Below are 18,198 nucleotides of genomic sequence, written 5' to 3'. Positions count from 1 at the left end.
TATTCCAGATTTGTTTCAACTCTTTTGTAGCCATGTTCTTTCCTTATTTTTGCAAGCCTATTGCATAACATTCCTTCCATGAATTATAAGCTTCTGGAAACCTACAATTTTGCACACAATTTGAGCACAAATTACTTTAAATCGAGCAAAACTTATTAAGACTAAACTAAAATGAATATTTATGCAAAATGTAACAAAAATGTAATAGAAACACATCATTTACTCTCTAAGTAATATTGATTTAAGTCTAAAAGTGCCATGATAACTCTCATTTCATAGAGTTATCACACCCCCAAACTTAAACCATTACTTATCCTCAAGTAATGACAATAACACTAACACTTCAATAACACAATCATTCAACAAATAACTTAGCTCTATCATCAAATTTGTAAGGATTCTTCAACCCTCAGATCACATTCTTAATCACGCAACATAGCCATAATAGGTTAGTTCTAGACTTAGGCTTCATTCTGTCCAGAGTGTGTGCCACTTTGATCAAATTCCAGAGGTGCTACAGCATTGTACAGACATATATAATTCAAAGGTAGAACACAAATGTATTCACGTATGGGGGAGCAGAATTCACAAATAAACTCAAACTGTGCTACAACAAACATAATAATTATTTTTTTATCAGTTAAACCCTTCAATGCAACATTGATGTTATATCTAGGTCATACCTTTGGACGCCTTTGACTTAAGGCTGAACATGAAGCTCATGAACAGACTAGGTTACTCAGTATCCTAGGCAGCAGACCTCTTTATCACCATTTTTTTTTGCTTTTTTTTTTAATAATTGCTGCAGCACTGCTCATAGCTCGTGTTGCCTTTGGACTCAAGTTTGCATATGGGGTGCATACTCAACCCTGGTTACTCAGCAACTTAAACTATTGGAGCAGAATTTATTTCATAATAGGCACAGTCCAACAAAAATTTTCCCCCAAACTTGAGATATTTTCTACTCTTTTTTTGGGTTTTCCTGGTTCTACTACAACATTCTCATAAAACTCAACCAAAGTCTAAGTGTCGGGACAGAAGTTCAACCTCCATCTATAACTATCTCTACTTGGCTTTCTCATAAATACTGAATAACACTCAATTTATCTTCATTAGGTTTTCAAATCCATACACAAATATTAGATAACAGAGCTCACACAACACAAGCATAAACACATGCACTCAGAAACACAACCCCCCCAAACTTGAGTGGTGTTGTGTCCTCACAAGCACACAAAACAAAACCACATAAACCAGACATGCATACACTAAATAAAAGGACATGCAGAATGAATTAGAAAATTAAAACTAAATGAAAGAAAAGTTTTGCAGCAAGAAGTAAAATAAACTAGCGGTTAAGGGTACTGCCCTGTTGCTGGAAGCACTGCTGCAGCATAGGCTGTAAAGGGTCACTTCTTCTTTGATCCACTTCTCAAACACTCCTTATCATAAAATTTGATCAATCCATTTGCTGCTGGAAAAACAAGAAATGTCTTTGTTGTTTGAGAATCTTCTGTTATACGTCATGCTGTAAGTGATGCTACAACAATTCCTTCATGCTCTTTTTGCCCACAATTTTTTTTACTTACTGTAATTTAACACAAAAACATAAAAAAAACTAGATGCACACTTAAATAACAAAAAGACAAATTAAATAATTTAAAAGCTAAATTCAATGCCTTAAAAACTTAAAACAACTTCCCTTATTGGGTTGCCTCCCAATTAGCGCTTGATTTTAGGTCCTTCAGCCTGACCTTTCTTGTTTGCTCAACCTAGATCATTCAAGAACATATCCGTCTTTAGGTTGTTCACATCATCTCTCATATAGTGCTTCACTCTCGGCCCATTAACCTTGAATTCTTATTAGTTTGTCGTGAGTTCCCTTTGCTAGATTTGCTCGTCAATTCTGAAGGGTTGCTTCTCCCCTGACCATGCTATGTTAGCTGCTCCATGATCTTCATCATCAAGTTCTTCAAATGATACAGCATTGATTTCTTCCTTACTGCAGCAACTGTGTAATCTCTTTGCTACAACAAAGTCCACAACACTTATAAAATTACAATCTTCAATCTCATCGGGACTCTTCATGGCATCCAGCACATTGAATGTAACTTGCTGGTCATTCACCCTCATGGTTAATTCTCCTTTTTGAACATCAATTAAAGTCTTTCCCATGGCTAAGAAAGGTCTTCTGAGAATGATTGGCACTTCTTTGTCTGCCTCAAAGTCTAGCACAATAAAATCCACTGGAAAAATAAATTTATCCACCTTCACCAACACATCTTCAATCTTCCCTTCTGGATATGCATGAGATCTGTCAGCAAGTTGTAAAGTCACTGTTGTTGGTCTACATTCACCAACTCCCAATTGCTTAAACACTGATAAAGGCATGAGATTGATGCTAGCCCCCAGATCACAAAGTGCTTTGCCACTGTATTTAGTGCCTATGGAGCATGGGATTGTGAAGCTTCCTGGATCCTTCATCTTATGTGGTATCTTACTCTGGAGCATTCGGCTGCACTTTTGTGTTAAAGCAACTATTTCAAACTCTCCAAGTCTTCTTTTTTTTTGTCAAAATATCCTTAAAAAATTTCGCATAATTTTGCATTTGCTCTAGAGCTTCCACAAAAGGGTATTGATATGTAGCTGTTTCAGTACTCCTAAGATTTTGCTGAACTACTTGTCTTGTTTTTGCTTCTGAAACCTTTGAGGAAATGGTGATGGATGTCTAAACTATTGTGCTGCAGTAGATTGTGCAGACTGCTTCTCTTTTGCCATGTTCTGGGTTGGTGCTACAGCCTCATTATCCACAGGTGTTGGATCATCATTTTCGGCAAATGTTGTAGCTTGACTGCTCTCACCAGTGTGCTGTGAAGTGGAGGATTGTGACTCTTTTTCAATTTGAGTTTCTTTCTGAATTGAAGTGGGCTCAACTCTTCTTTTTGGTACGCCAACGGGACTATGAACATCCTTTCCAGATCTCAAGTTAATCACTTTGCAGTGCTCTTTTCCTTCTCTTCTTGGGTCCTCTGTATTACTGGGTAAACTACTTTGAGGTCTGTTACTCAATGCTGCAGTAAGCTATCCAATTTGATTTTCCAAGTTTCTCAAAGATACAGTATGACTTTGGACAACTGCTTCATTCTTCACAATATAATCCTTAATCAAACCTTCAAGGGAGCTGAGTTGATCATTGTTGATGCTTATTTTCTCTTGATTTTGTGGATAAAATCCAGGTGGTTGAGCAGGTCTATTCTGTCCACTGAATGCTACAGCAGGCTAATGCTGATTACTCCATGAAAAGTTCGGGTGCTGTCTCCATCCAAGGTTGTAAGTGTTTGAATATGGATTGTCCTGGTTTTGTCTATTGAAACTACCCACATAATTGACTGAAGTTGGATTCCTAAAACAATTGTCGAATAAATGCCCTTCTCCACAATAAACGCAAGACACATAAAAAATTTGGTTAACAGTTACTGGAGCAGTAGTTATAGCCTTTACCATCCTTGTTAATGAAGTTACTTGGGCTGACAATGTTGTCAAGGCATCTACGTTATGAACTCCTGTTGTTCCTCTTGCTGCAGCTTGTCTGGTTGATGGCCACTGATAGTTATTGTTGGCTATCCTCTCCAAAATTTCATAAGCCTCATTGTAAGACTTAGATAGCAATGCCCCATTTGCTGAAGCGTCCACCATCAATCTAGTGCTTGGGTTGAGACCATTATAGAAAGTTTCCAACTGTATGCAGCAAGGAATACCATGATGAGGACATTTTCTGAGTAACTCCTTAAATCTCTCCCATGCGTCACACAAGCTCTCATCTTCAAGTTGATGGAAAGATGTGATCTCGTTCCTCAACTTTACATTCTTGGTTGGCGGGAAGTATTTCAACAAAAAATTGTCAGCCAAGTCACTCCATGTAGTGATAGAATTTGGTGGTAGAGAATTCAACCATGCTCTTGCTCGATCTCTCAAAGAAAACGGGAAAAGTCTGAGTCTCAATGCTTCCTGCGATGCTCCAACAATCTTGAAAGCATCACTCACTTCCAAAAATAACTTAAGGTGTAGATGAGGATCTTCGGATGGTAAACTATTAAATTGCCCCACTGTTTGAAGCATCTGAAACATCACGGGTTTGAGTTCAAAATTGTCAGCTTGAACGTCGGGTCTAACTATTCCCGGATGTATGGCTTGAGGAGTCAACACTGCGTAGTCTTGAATGGCTCTATCTCTATCGTTCGCCATGTGAATAATGTTGTTGCTCCCTGGTTGCCTTTGAACACATTGTCCATTCAGACCTTCATGTACATTGACTGGTTGTATCCTCTCTCTACGGTTTAAGTTTCTCAAATCTTGCAAATCATTCATTGCTACAGCAGCTTGTAATTCCCGATGCTCTCTTCTCAATCTCCTTGCAGTTCTTTCAATTTCTGGATCAAACTGGAAGTCAACAGATTTATATTTGCGCATGCAAGGGTTGTTAGATCACATATGTCAACAAAATAAACAAATTAAAATAAAAAAAATTAGCACCGTTAAAACAAATTTCACAAATCACAATTAACAATCAATCCCTAGCAACGGCACCAAAAACTTGTTAATGTATAAATACTAATGCTATTGGTGTCAATGTGCAAGTGTACACAACAAGAAATAAAGTGATGAGTATTCAAGATCGTCTCCACAGGAATTGATGTTATCAGATTTGCTACAGTAATCTTAACAGTGCAGATTTTTGTGCTAAAATAAAATAAAACAATTGGTGAAATTATTATACTAATTAAAATAAAAACGCAATAAATAAAATGCAACAAAGTAAATTATCACCTCAAACTCAAGGATAAAACTAATAGGAATATATAGTAGTTGAGCGAATAAACTCTCTTAATGGTATTGACTATTTTTCTAATGTTTGGCTCGGTTGCTGTAGCATCTGCTACAAGCACTGGGCAGAATCCTTATGCATCCTCAGCCGTCGCATGTTGGATATCTTATATCTATATGCAACCTAACAGTGATAAGTTGTTATACCAACATAAGATATAGCATTACACGCTTAGGTTCTATTTACCCTACAAGGTGAATCCTTATGTTTAGTTCATCACTAATCTTAAATCAAGCATGACCCTTTTGGGACTTAAGTAGAACTCAATTCGGGAAACCCAATTTAAGAACAAGTATTGTTCTAATATGTTCCACTAAGATAAGCCCTTTTGCGGCTCTCCCTTATCTAGTATCATTAAATGGGTGATCAACCGAAATAATGAATAAAAATAAATACTATCAAAACAAACTGCTACCGCAAACATACAGCAACACATATTTCCAGTCAATAAACCATCAAGATTTTTATCACTCAACTACAAATAAATTTAGTTCATGATTTGCAAAAGAAAAATAAAGAACAAAGTTTCAGCCACGAAACACATCCCCATAAATAAATAGAAAACGAGAAAACAAGAGAAGAATAAGAAGGATTGAGCTCCCAATTGATTTTTGCAAATTCTCCTCTTGGGCAACCCTTAATTTCTCTCTTGAATTTTTTTTTCTTTTGTTTCTTTGTGTTTTTCTCCTTGGGTGACAGCTCTCCCTTTTCCTTATGATGTGTGCTTTTTTTATAGTTGAAAATTAGGGTAAACGGAACCCTATGGCGCGCATAAGTCAAATTAAGAAACTGCAAATCGCAATTCTGTAAGTATCCCGCTCAGAATTTTCTCTGTCGTTGTTCCAGGATTGCTACAACAATGGTTGCTACAGCAATATCTATAGCAACTGCACTGTTCCAGATTTGTTTCAACTCTTTTGTAGCCATGTTCTTTCCTTATTTTTGCAAGCCTATTGCATAACATTCCTTCCATGAATTATAAGCTTCTGGAAACCTACAATTTTGCACACAATTTGAGCACAAATTACTTTAAATCGAACAAAACTTATTAAGACTAAACTAAAATGAATATTTATGCAAAATGTAACAAAAATGCAATAGAAACACATCATTTACTCTCTAAGTAATATTAATTTAAGTCTAAAAGTGTCATGATAACTCTCATTTCATAGAGTTATCACATTGTTTGCAGACAATAAATGAATGGTAACATTATTTCTTAAACTTTCCAAATTATAAGTACAATCAAATAATTTAATAGACGATCCTTGAACATCACAGGGTCTGCGATGGGGCTCAGATATAAGCAATGGACAAATAATATCGGGTAAGTGACACTTATGTTGTTCAGATCAGCGACCACGCATCCTAAATGGATGTTGTCATTGCACGAGGCATTTACTATACAACGACAACCAGTATTACTACATTTTTCAGATAGGAAAATTAAAACAGTTAAAAAATTGAACTTTAATGGTTGATGATGGGTGGTTGCCTAATCGATCGTTTAAGACAGGGGATGGTCGGTGAAGAGGGATAAAGTCCCTAGCTTCAGAAGTCCTCAACAAGAGACCACCACACGAAATGAAGGTTCAAATATCCTATGGCTAGGAATAATAAATGTACTTTATTTGCTATATTCAAATAAGTCTTGAAGTCCATGGAGTACTTTCTTGGAAATAGTGTGAGACGTATATAGCACTCTAGTGTTTGTCACGTGTGATGCAAATAGGCATTTGCATGTGTGAGTCAACCAAGCTAATGGTATGTTACCATTTGGGGCTTCACCCACTTCTACAATTCCAATCCGTGTCATATATCATAGGAATAATTGCAATGTTTTGGAGATTGGAACCCCTTGGCTTTTTGCACATGTGAATGATGGAAATAATTGAGTCTTGTTATGTGCTGTTATTACATTTAGTACAACCATCTAAAATTTCATCTATTAGTCCTGCAGCTACATGCAAACTCATTTTTCAACTTCAAAATTTTTTCGATTAATATATAAATTTATCAATTTAAATAGATATTAATAAATGTAACAAGTTCGTTAAAATAAAAACCAACTTTATTAGTTTAAAATAAAAATAGATGGGTATAGACTTCAAAGTCATTCTTATAACACCTTTTTATTTTATTTCTTTTCAACAGAAGGAACAATAGGTGCTTTAGCCTTTAATAATCCAATAATCCTAGCTAAGTGATAACTCTATGAAATAAAAGTTATTATGACAATTCTAGACTTAAATCAAGATCACTTAGAGAGTAAATAATGTGTTTTTATTGCATTTTTATTACATTTTACATAAACATTCATTTTAGTTTAGTCTTAATAAGTTTTGCTAAATTTAAAGTAATTCGTGCTCAAATTGTGTGCATAATTGTAGGTTTTCAGAAACTTATAATTCATGGAAGGAATGCTGATGCAATAGGCTAGCAAAAAGGAAGAAGAACATGGCTATAAAAGAATTGAAACAAGTTTGGAACAGTGCAGTTGCTGTAGCCGTTGCTGTAGCAATCCTGGAACAACGACAGAGAAAATTCCGTGCGGGATACTTGCAGAATTGCGATCTGTAATTTCCCAATCTGACTTATGCGCGCCCTAGGCTTCCGTTTACCTTAATTTTCAACTATAAAAGAAGCACACATCATAAGGATTAAGGGGGGCCGTCACCCAAGGAGAAAAACACAAAGAAACAAAAGAAAAACAAGATTCAAGAGAGAGATTAAGGGCTGCACAAGAGAAGAATTTACAGAAATCAATTGGGAGCTCAATCCTTCTTATCCTTCTCTTGTTTTCTCATTTTCTATTTATTCATGAGGATGTGTTTCATGGCTGAAACTTTATTCTTTATTTTATTTTGCAAACCATGAACTTAATTTATTTGTGGTTGAGTGATAAACAATCTTGATGGTTTATTGACTGAATATATGTATTGCTGCATGTTTGTTGTAGCAGTTTGTTGTGATAGTATTTATTTTATTCGTTATTTCGGTTGATCACCCATTTAATGATACTACCTAATGAAGAGCCGCAAAAGGGCCTATCTTAGTCCCAAAATTGAGTTTCCCAGATTGAGTTTTACTTAAGTCCCAAAAGGGTCATGCTTGATTTAAGATTAGTGATGAACAAGACATCAGAATTCACCTTGTAGGGTAAATAGAACCTAAGCGTGTAATGCTATATCTTATGTTGGCATAGCAACCGATCACTGTTAGGTTGCATATAGATATAAGATATCCAACATGCGATGACTGAGAATACATAAGGATTCTGCCCAGTGCTGTAGCAAATACTGTAGCAACCGAGCCAAACATTAGAAAAATAGTCAAGACCATTAAGAGAGTTTATTCACTCAACTACTCTATATTCCCATTGATTTTATCCTTAAGATTGACGTGATAATTTACTTTGTTGCATTTTATTTATTGTGTTTTTATTTTAATTTAGACACAAAATCTGCACTGTTAAGATTGCTGTAGCAAGTCTAATAACATCAATCCCTGTGGAGACGATCTTGAATACTCATCACTTTATTACTTGTTGTGTACACTTGCACATTGACACCAATAGCATTAATATTTTTACACCAACACTAAGCCATTGAATAACTCTTCCGTTAAATCCAACATTGGATATTATATATGAATTAATGTTATTGCACTATTTATGGTTAAATGAAAGATGTATTTTTCCTGGACTTCAACGGCACATGACTAACGTTTTAGTGAGTGGCAAAGAGAGCACCTATTATAAGATAGGCAATACATATCATGTGTAGCTATAATAACCGGGCATGACGCCACCTGCTACATATCATGACTGCTTGTTCACATAATTATAATAACCAAAATACAAAAAGCTAACCGACCCAAAGTGTACAAGGATACACCTTGTCACGGGCTATTCAAATCTCCCGCAATCGGAGGTTAATTCCGCGCACACGGGTCCCCTTAGCAAAAGTCCGCCTAGATGTGAAGTGCGCTTAAAAGTAGGATGCACTTAGTACTGAAGGCGGGGTGTACTTAGAAGCGGGTCACGCTTAGAAGTGGGCCGCCAACATAACAAGCCATCCATGGTGCGCTTAGCAAATCACCTAGCATGGCCTAAGATCTAGAGTTTTCTACGAATTGTACATAAGCTAGAAGTTTCTAGGATTCTCCACATAAGTCCTTAGATATTTATGCAACTTGCATGGAACTCTCTAGACCTAGCACTCCAGCCCCTTCATTTGCCCACCAACCACACCATACACACAAACACTCAAGCACACATACAAGCTCTCAAGCTCTCTTGTAATTTATTCTTTGTATGTAATAAAATATATTTTGGCCACATTGCTCTACTTCTCTCTAGCATTTTCCGCAAGTGTTCTTGCTTTGCTAGTTTGAGAAGTGTTCTAGGTTTACTTAGTGACTTGTGTGTTAGAAGTCGTCTAAGTGCTGCACTGGTTGCTGCGCAGCAAAACTCATCCCGTGACAACGTGCTGACAACAAAACCAAGTCACAACCAAATCTCGCTTTTTCTATTTTAAAAAAATAAAAAGACTAGATAACCCTAACTCCCTAAGTCACACATCTTCATCATCATTCAACTAGTCAGATTGCTTCGACTGAACCACCATGATCAGAACCTCTGCATCTTCACTTGGCCCTGCACGGTCTCCTTCATTAGATAGCTACAGTGCATTCATAGCTAAGTCAACATACACAATATGCATATATGAATCGTTAATTTAAAGCAACAACGTTAAAACATTGTACCGATCGAACAATATATGGATAGTGATGACTGTATGTATACCTACCTTGAGCCTGACACAGTTGCCTTGGTTAGAACAGGGTTGGCCAGCTTGCACGAACGCTTGTTGTGGCCCACACGACCACAATTTTGGCACGTGTTCTTTCGACGTGCATTTGACTGGTCATTGCCACCCGCGGGGATAACAACTTCAACATTGGGAGTAACCACCGTACAAACTTTAGAGGCACTACCAATGTTTGGGGAGGCAAATGGAAGTGAAGCTCTTGGGCTGGTCATGGGAATACCAACAGCCTTAGTAGTGGCTGTGGATGCACTTTGCCCAGCTGATGTCTCAATTGAGTTCGATACGAGAGGACACATAGGTTGTGCTTGATGTCGGTGCCCTGGGGTAGATACAAGAAGAGGCAAACATTGTGCTTGATGTGCATCCACTTGGTTGGATAAACCACTGTGAGGCATAGACTGTGGTTGATGGGGACGTGGCACGGGTCCCAAGTGTGGGATCATAGGGGCCTCAGGCGATCCGACATTTACTACCCTTACGAGGGGGTGCTGAAGGCCTATATCTGCAATGAAATACACCCAAATGTACAGTCTAAATTCCCCCTTGAAATGCATTGGTGAACTAGAACCCTTAGTAGCGCATCGCTATACACCCTGACGACTCAACTCATCCACCGAGGTGCCACCATTGGCCTGAAGATGTGGTTACGTAGGGAATACTCGTTATGCAATGCAGATGAAGCAACATTGTAGATGAACAATATTTGGAATGGGGTGGACTGATCCGTGTGAATGACTATTCTCTCACCCATATATTCCATCACAAATGTGAATTCAAGGACGGGTTGATGATTTAGGTTGGGAAGGTTCATTTATTGGGGCTGCATAGGTTGTCCAGGAGTAGGAGGAGGATTCACTACTTCTTGGATGAACCCTGGGGGGGTTGAAAATGGGTTGATGCAGAACTGGGTGGGTTAGAATGGGTGAATTCATTATCGATGGGTTGAAATGTGGTGGAGTCAGTGATGGATAATGGAAATTTGGTGGATTCATAGCTGAGGTGTTGAAAGTCTGGGAGTTCCTTATCAATTGAGTCGAGGCTGGTGGATTCACTAGTGGGAAGTTCGGATGAGGGTTTTGTCCGCACACTGAAACAACCATTTCCTCTCTGTTACCACAATAGGGGGCTTTATTTTTGTTCATTCCAAAATTGGCCCAACACGACCAAAGAACTAGACAAAATTTAAACTGTACTGCAATAAAAGCATAGATAGCCGCAATACCATGCTGGGCCAGTCAACAGCAAGTGGATGAATTTCGTGCAGGCCAAGCACACATGATTTACCTTTGCAACAACTCGATTGTTTTGACTATTTGGCACCCTTTTTATGTGACTGTAGACGCAAATGTTCATCTAATGGTTTGTTCAAAACATTGACCATATACATAAAACATAGCTTAAGTAAACCAATTTTTTTTTATCGAAATATGCTGCTTACGAGACGTAATGGATATAATAATTTGTCACTTATGGATGTATACAATGCCAGTGAAATAATGGGGTCTATTAAACACTAACCATGATCACACACAAAGACAATGATCTATTTGACCATGCAGCCAAATTTTAGTGGTCACCAGATTATGAGACTGCGGAACTGTTAACAGTTAATAAAGAAAAATAACGCCGATACGAATGAAGGTGCAGATTAAACTTTCATTGGTGACTGGAAAATTAGAGGTGTAATTCGAAGATTGCATCAAAGGATTCAATTATTTCACAATTGCGCGATGGGAATTGTATAAATGAACTTGCAGAACATGGAAAGTGAGAATGAAACACACCTTGCCTTTTTGCACAGCTGAATGGCTTTGTTGCAAAAGTTGGAGGGAACCTACCCATATATTGCAAGATATGGATGCCACTGTGCAAGCTCACGTGGGTAATGGATGCCAGCTATTCCCAATTGTCCAGTCTCTGCATCACGATTTACAGTCTTCGTACATTCAATAAAATAATTACTTTCGGGGAAATATTAAAGATGAACAACAAATTGGGAAGTTACCCTCAAGTTCACCACAAATCCGATAGGCAATTGGGATTGGATCCATCAAAAGATTGTGTCCGTGACAAGGGCTGGGGTAACATTAGCAATTCTCATTATTTGGCATCAACCACAAAAGCGTAGGATATCACACTGACCATGGCCATTTCCCCGCTGCCACGTAATCGTGCTGCAAGATTACTGACGATGATACGTTAACTTAACTTGTAACAACGATACACGGCCACTGCAGCGTCACATTGATTATTTATTAGTGTTCTTTAATAGGATTAAGGATGATGCCATTAATTATTATTCACGACATTGCACTACTAATAATAATATTATATCATCAAAAGAAGGGCACATCCACGGTTGTCCACATCTCAAGTACACATACACGAGACAAGAAGGATATGTCTTATAATATTAGTAACCTCTCACTAAATTAATCATCCCTCCATTTTGACAAAAGGAAACCCACAAGTATAAATAGTGTTTACATTTTAGATTGGAGTGGAAATCTTGAGATTAAGAGAGAGGAGTGGGAGTGGGAGTAGGTTATTTACTTACACTGGAATAAGAGTATGAAATTGAAACCACAATTCAATTTATGTGTTTACATTGTCTTGGATTAAGAGTAAATGATTTTAAATTACAGTTTTACCTTTATTTAAATAATTATAATTTTTAATTACAAAATTAATAAATAATATACTTGAAAAATAAAATATTTTTTATTATATTTTTAAATTAATAATAATTATTAATATTCTTAATTATGTAAATCATAATTTTTTATTAATTTTAATTTGAATTATGTAAATAAAAAATTATTAATAATAGCTACACAAATGAAACATTATTATTGATAATGTAGTAAAAAATTAATATTTTCTTAGAATAAAATATCTATTATTAATAATTAAATAAATATAATATTATTATATTTTCAAATAAAGATAGAATATAGTAATATTATTAATTCTCTATGAGTATAATAAAATTAGTTTTAAGTAATTTCAACTTAGAATTAATGTAAATTATTATTTTTAATTAAATATAACAATATTATATTTAAATATGTTTAAAATTATTAATTTCAATAAATTTAATTTATAAAATAAAATAATATTATTATTTAAATAAATATAATAATATTATTTATTTTATTTCATTAAATTTAATAAAATAAATATATTTATTATTATTTTTAATAGTTTTAATTTATAAAATAAAATAATAATATAATTTAAATAAATATGATATTATTTATTTTATTATATTTAATAATATTTTATTAAATATTATTTATTTATTTTATATATAAGGCTAAAAAAAAAAGAGGGGGAGTGGGAGTGAGAATCCCACTCTCTACTCAAAAATTAGGTGGGGTCTATAGAGTGGAATTCCCACTCTTCCTTTAAAAATTATAAATAAACACTAAAGTGAAAAAAATTTATATTCTCCTCTCCAACTCTAAAAAATAAACACTACTTAAGTTTTCAAGCTGCAAGAACTAATAACGTAGGTTGTGTAGTTCCAAACTTTAATAGTGTAGTGTAACGTGGACAATGGATCTTTCTCAACCTTTTCGTAATACCCAATGCCTTTCATGACAAGATACAAAACACACCCTCTGCTGACGAAGACGCAATGCAGTATTCACCTCGCTGGTCCTTTCGGTGGCCCCACAACATCAGTGGAATGCCTGCATGCCAACAGACCAATACATTTCCCCATTGAAACACTGTTACCTTCAAGCAGCTGCAGACTTTCAAAGAGATTAAATATGAGGCATGAAGTTGGCCGTCATATTATTTTCCACTTTCAATTTAACTGCTGATCCAGGACGTCATTATAGGCCGTTCAAATAATGAATGAAGGGGCCACCCTTGATTGATATATAAGATAACGCATGGCACGTTAGTGGGTCAATCTTCTTTGCGATAGAAAATCGGCGTCACACCCATTAATGGGAGCAATAAAAGTTGTCATCTACAGTTAATTACTTAATGACAGTAGTGTGTAAGAGATCAGTAATTATTATAAAGGAAAGATTAAAAAAAAGTAGACGACGTAATTACAAATCAACGCACCAATTAAATACAGACGGCTTCTATTTAATGCACTGATGGACAACAACGTTGGGCCACGTGGAAGTATTTAACAGTGCAATCACATATATTATCTCAATTACAAATAGACCACCAGATAGAGGCACGTGGATGTAAATGACCACAGAATGGAATTACATACAATATTTGAAACATAAGTCTCAACATCAATGGAAGGTGCCTGCAACGTGACCCAGCTATGGCTTAAAAGGCCCCTGGTCCAGCTGCATTTTTAATCCACGGTTTTGTAGTCGAGATTCAAGATTGCAAATCATATTAAAATTTTATAATTTATCCCAAATTTATTAACTTTGTAACTCAAACTACGAGATTGTGCATGTAAATATGAACTTTAAAACATTACACACATGTGATAGATGACTCAACTGAATGTAAATGAAATCAATAACATATAATTTTTAACAGTAAGTTGAAAATTATTATATTCATTGATATAATATGTATTATGGTTGCTATTACGGTTAATGAAGTCATTTACTTCTATTAAATAATGTAATAACAAACTATGAACAAATAATCTTAGTCCGAATAATCAAGCGTGGATATGTAATGACAACAATTAATGATAATTCTTATAGTACTTACAAATAAGTAGCTGTGAGAAATTTGTTACGACGTAGCTCAAGCTGATTCAATGTTAATGCAAACCTCGTGAAGCATGCCCCGATCCACCTCAGATAAAATCTTGAATTTTCCACACTAACGACCAACCGTTTCTTGATTTTCATTGTAAGTAATTGTCATTCATACTTTTCATGATTTCAACTTATTAAATAGACCGATAGTTTACTCCAGTGTACACCAGTGTAATGCTTTCAGTGAATTTCATATGAATTAATTGTTGCAAAGCATCAGCAACACCTGACTTACAAAAAATAAACCACAATCGAAAAAGAAATTATAATACAACAGTTATTAAATGCAGCACAATATCACATTACATTAATAATAACAATAAAATTATGATATTACTGAAAATTTTAATATAGTTCCACAAACATTTTAAGCCCAAACCATTATTATTGCATAGAGGTGGACATTTTGTAAAAAAGCCTAGAGCGTCGAAGGACTCATCCGAATCTAATTGCATCATCAGGGCTACCTACTTCGAAGCGTCAATATCGTCGATAAAGTAAGGAATGCATATATGTTATTACTATATCTACGTACATATTTAATATTAGTTCATTAAATTTATAACTTGCAGTGCCATAACAATGTATCAGTAATTAAATGTTTCCATTACTGTTAGGCACTGCAATTAGGAGATATTTATCAATTTTCTTAACACGTCCAGATCGTAAGCCAAAGATCGTATCAACAAGTGGCTTATAAAGTGTTGAGTTGTATTCATATCAACCTAAGTATTTCAATGAACGTGGTAGCGTAACATTGGGTCCTGGACTTTAGCAAAATAATGAAACAATTATTACAGGTTAACCAAACCAGGCCGAAACAGATAAGCCCATGAATGATTAACAATCGACAACAGAAGGATTGAACAATGCTTCGATATCTAGAATTACATTGCAGTTTAATTTGCATGTTAAATTTGGTACCCCTGCAGAAAAAGCAAACTTTGGGGCCTCGCATTCACCCATTGAAAAAGGCACGATAATGGCCACGTGTTATGTACACCGTTGATGTATTTAAATCTTCGTGAATTCATATACTGAATTTTGGCGACATGACTCCAAATTCAACCATGAGATTGGTTGGAGTTTATTTGAAATCTTGGAGTACCTAGAACCATGAGATCGCTCTCAATTGAGATGATAAGATGATCCATCAATGCTTCATTGTCGTTGCTGTAGGCAAGAGATATCACTGCAGAAAGCACCCTGTTTTGTTATAGAATAAACCCAGGATAACAATTTGTAGTCTTTCGATGTGGCAAGGAATGAGTCTATGGGGGAATGCGTAAGTCAGTGAGTACAACATAAACCAAGAAGGGGCCACATGGATTTACCACCATCACTACACTAAGCAAATTTCGTAAGGTATGTACTAAATTTTGTCGATTGCGTAAGTCACAGAGTATGATCCTTTTTCTAATCATGAAATAATTTATAGGTACGTTAATTTGCTTCTCCTTCATCGTTCTTTATGCAAGCGACTGAACAGAAAATAGGTAAATTTTGTGTAGGTTGTGAACAATAATGTTGGCATGAAATAAGGTTAACAACAATTTAACAATAGCGTTGGCATGAAATAAGGTTAACAACAATCTAACTATGTGCGACGTTGGGATGGGTGCTAATTTTATTGGAATTCACGAGTGAATTTTGTTTACCTTCCATCTTGTTGCCTTGTTTTTTAGGTGAGTGAATGGAAGTACTGAACTTAATTATAGAAACATGTTTATTTTCCCAGACCAACACCTGTGATGTTCATGTACAAAAATTACCATTTGTACATGAACATTATATACTCTCCTTCAAAGGTGTTCTTGCGGTGTAGATTATTTTATACCGAAGACTCGCATTTACTGTAATTTTTTAACTTGTTCATTGACAGATTTGCTGGACAATAATAAATCGTAATGTGCTAGGTGTTTTTCACAGTTCCTGGAATTATTATCATTCTACCTCTTAACTTTGAGTTACGGATTATCGACATACGAGGCACCATCAGAAATTGGGTATGTTTTGAAGCAAAAATTATTTTTCTGTTTTGGAATTTGCCATAATTGTTGTTCAACGAAACAAAATTGCCTTTCTCAAATGAAGACTAGTAATATGTTATTGTGCCTTGGATGCAACTAACTGGCAACTTCAATGAAGTCCTATCATCAAACGTTTTTCCACAATTTCCACCGATTGATACAAACTGGAAATTAATTGATGCTCTCATGTAATTGGGAATTAATTCGTAATCTTCTAATCATCACTTTGTTTGAAAAGTGATGATTGTTAACCCTCAGTAATTGATTCCACGGCAGGTTAATGATGAGAGGGTCTAGCAGTGGACTAATTCAGTCTTGGTAGTTAAAAAAGAAATGGACCGTCAGTATAGGGCCAAATATGGGTCTCATTTATCACATTCACCCACAACATGCCAACACGGATTCAGAGAGTGGGACAGTAGTGATTGGATCGCCTGAGTATTATAGGGGCTGCAAAAGGCCATCCAACAAAGGTTCAGCAACAATAAAGCACATTATACCCAGTAATGACGCATTGACAAATTGTGATGATAATGTGAGAAAGAGGAATGTTGCGAGGGTGTTGTTTAATGAGCGAATGGTAGAACCAACCTGCCTGAAAGTGATGACCATGGAGAGACAACCAGTTTCTCTCAACAAGTGACCAACAGAGTAATTTCCATTTTCTCAACAGATGATAGTTTTGTTTCAACAAAGAGGAGACAACTAATTACAGACTCTGAAGCGGTACAAGTACTTTCCATATTTAAACCTCCCCTCAATACAGACAATAGCATTAGAAATACTATGAGTTCACACTCGCACCTATCACCGCTTGGGTAGACACCGTCTGATCCAACCTGGTGGGCATCTGATAAAGGGTGGGAAGCAGATGATGATTCTGCGGATGCGATAATTTTTTTGCCTAGCCACAGTGAAAATGATGAAGAATTAGCAAGTGCTGGATCGGATATGAGGATGAGTTATTTCAACTTGAAAGAGACAGCAAAAAGAAGACCACACATACGATGGTTTTTCATTTGACAGTAGAACCAATAATCAAATGGTTATGAAGATGGGGCAGTGCTTCAGAGATGATTTTCAGTTTAGAAGAGCCGTAGAGGTTCAAGCAATTCAAGATGGTATCAAACTTTGCATAATGGATAACTCTAGTACCTGTGTCAGCTGTGAGTGTTCGGACTCAATTGTGATTGGAAAATCACTGCAGTAAAAGAACGTGGACGCAATGAATTTGTCATCTCATATTTAACTCCAACGCAAACATGTAAGAAATGTTTGTTAAAACTGCAGTGGGGGACAACATGGATTGCAGCTAAGTTCCTCCATATTTAGAATCAAAATGTACCTCAACATCTCGATGTCTTAGTGAATGAAATTGCGGCAGCTTATGGGATGAAATGCCCCCTTTAGAAGTTGAATGTTGTGGACAGTGTGGCAACAATGTGGCTTAGAATAGGCCACACGGAGCCATATGTACAGCTTCTACAATACAAACAGGAGATGGAGAATGTAAACGACCGTAACATCGTTCCCATAGAAACAAAAATAGAACGTCAATTCAGCAACGAGATTTTTGACCGCACGTTTGTTTTATTGTATGACACTGCATATGCATTTAAAATAAGATGTCGAATGCTCCTAACAGTTGATAGGTGAGAGATTGACGGTCCATATAAGAGTGTGATGATGGTTGC

At 36.0% G+C, this 18,198-nt stretch overlaps 1 protein-coding gene and 1 non-coding gene across 2 annotated transcripts; one reads left to right on the top strand and one right to left on the bottom strand.

Moving 5' to 3' along the window:
• Window positions 1-1,887: 1,887 nt before the first annotated feature.
• LOC127899392 (uncharacterized) lies at window positions 1,888-2,484 on the bottom strand. Its single transcript, XM_052432761.1, has one exon. It carries the CDS (start codon window positions 2,482-2,484, stop codon window positions 1,888-1,890), a length of 597 nt encoding a protein of 198 aa, XP_052288721.1.
• Window positions 2,485-3,754: 1,270 nt separating this feature from the next.
• Window positions 3,755-3,861, top strand: LOC112495679 (small nucleolar RNA R71). The gene has a single exon (XR_003062008.2). It is a non-coding gene; the product is annotated as a small nucleolar RNA R71 (small nucleolar RNA).
• Window positions 3,862-18,198: the final 14,337 nt, after the last annotated feature.

This window comes from Citrus sinensis, chromosome 8 (genome assembly GCF_022201045.2).
Source record: "Citrus sinensis cultivar Valencia sweet orange chromosome 8, DVS_A1.0, whole genome shotgun sequence".
Classification (NCBI taxonomy): domain Eukaryota; kingdom Viridiplantae; phylum Streptophyta; class Magnoliopsida; order Sapindales; family Rutaceae; genus Citrus; species Citrus sinensis.
Note: the sequence above shows the minus strand (reverse complement) of the source record. Positions and strands in the feature narration are given on the sequence as shown.

Bases quoted from the DNA above. Each gene is read 5' to 3' on its own strand.
- LOC127899392 (XM_052432761.1), bottom strand. From the start codon at position 2,484: ATGAAGGATCCAGGAAGCTTCACAATCCCATGCTCCATAGGCACTAAA.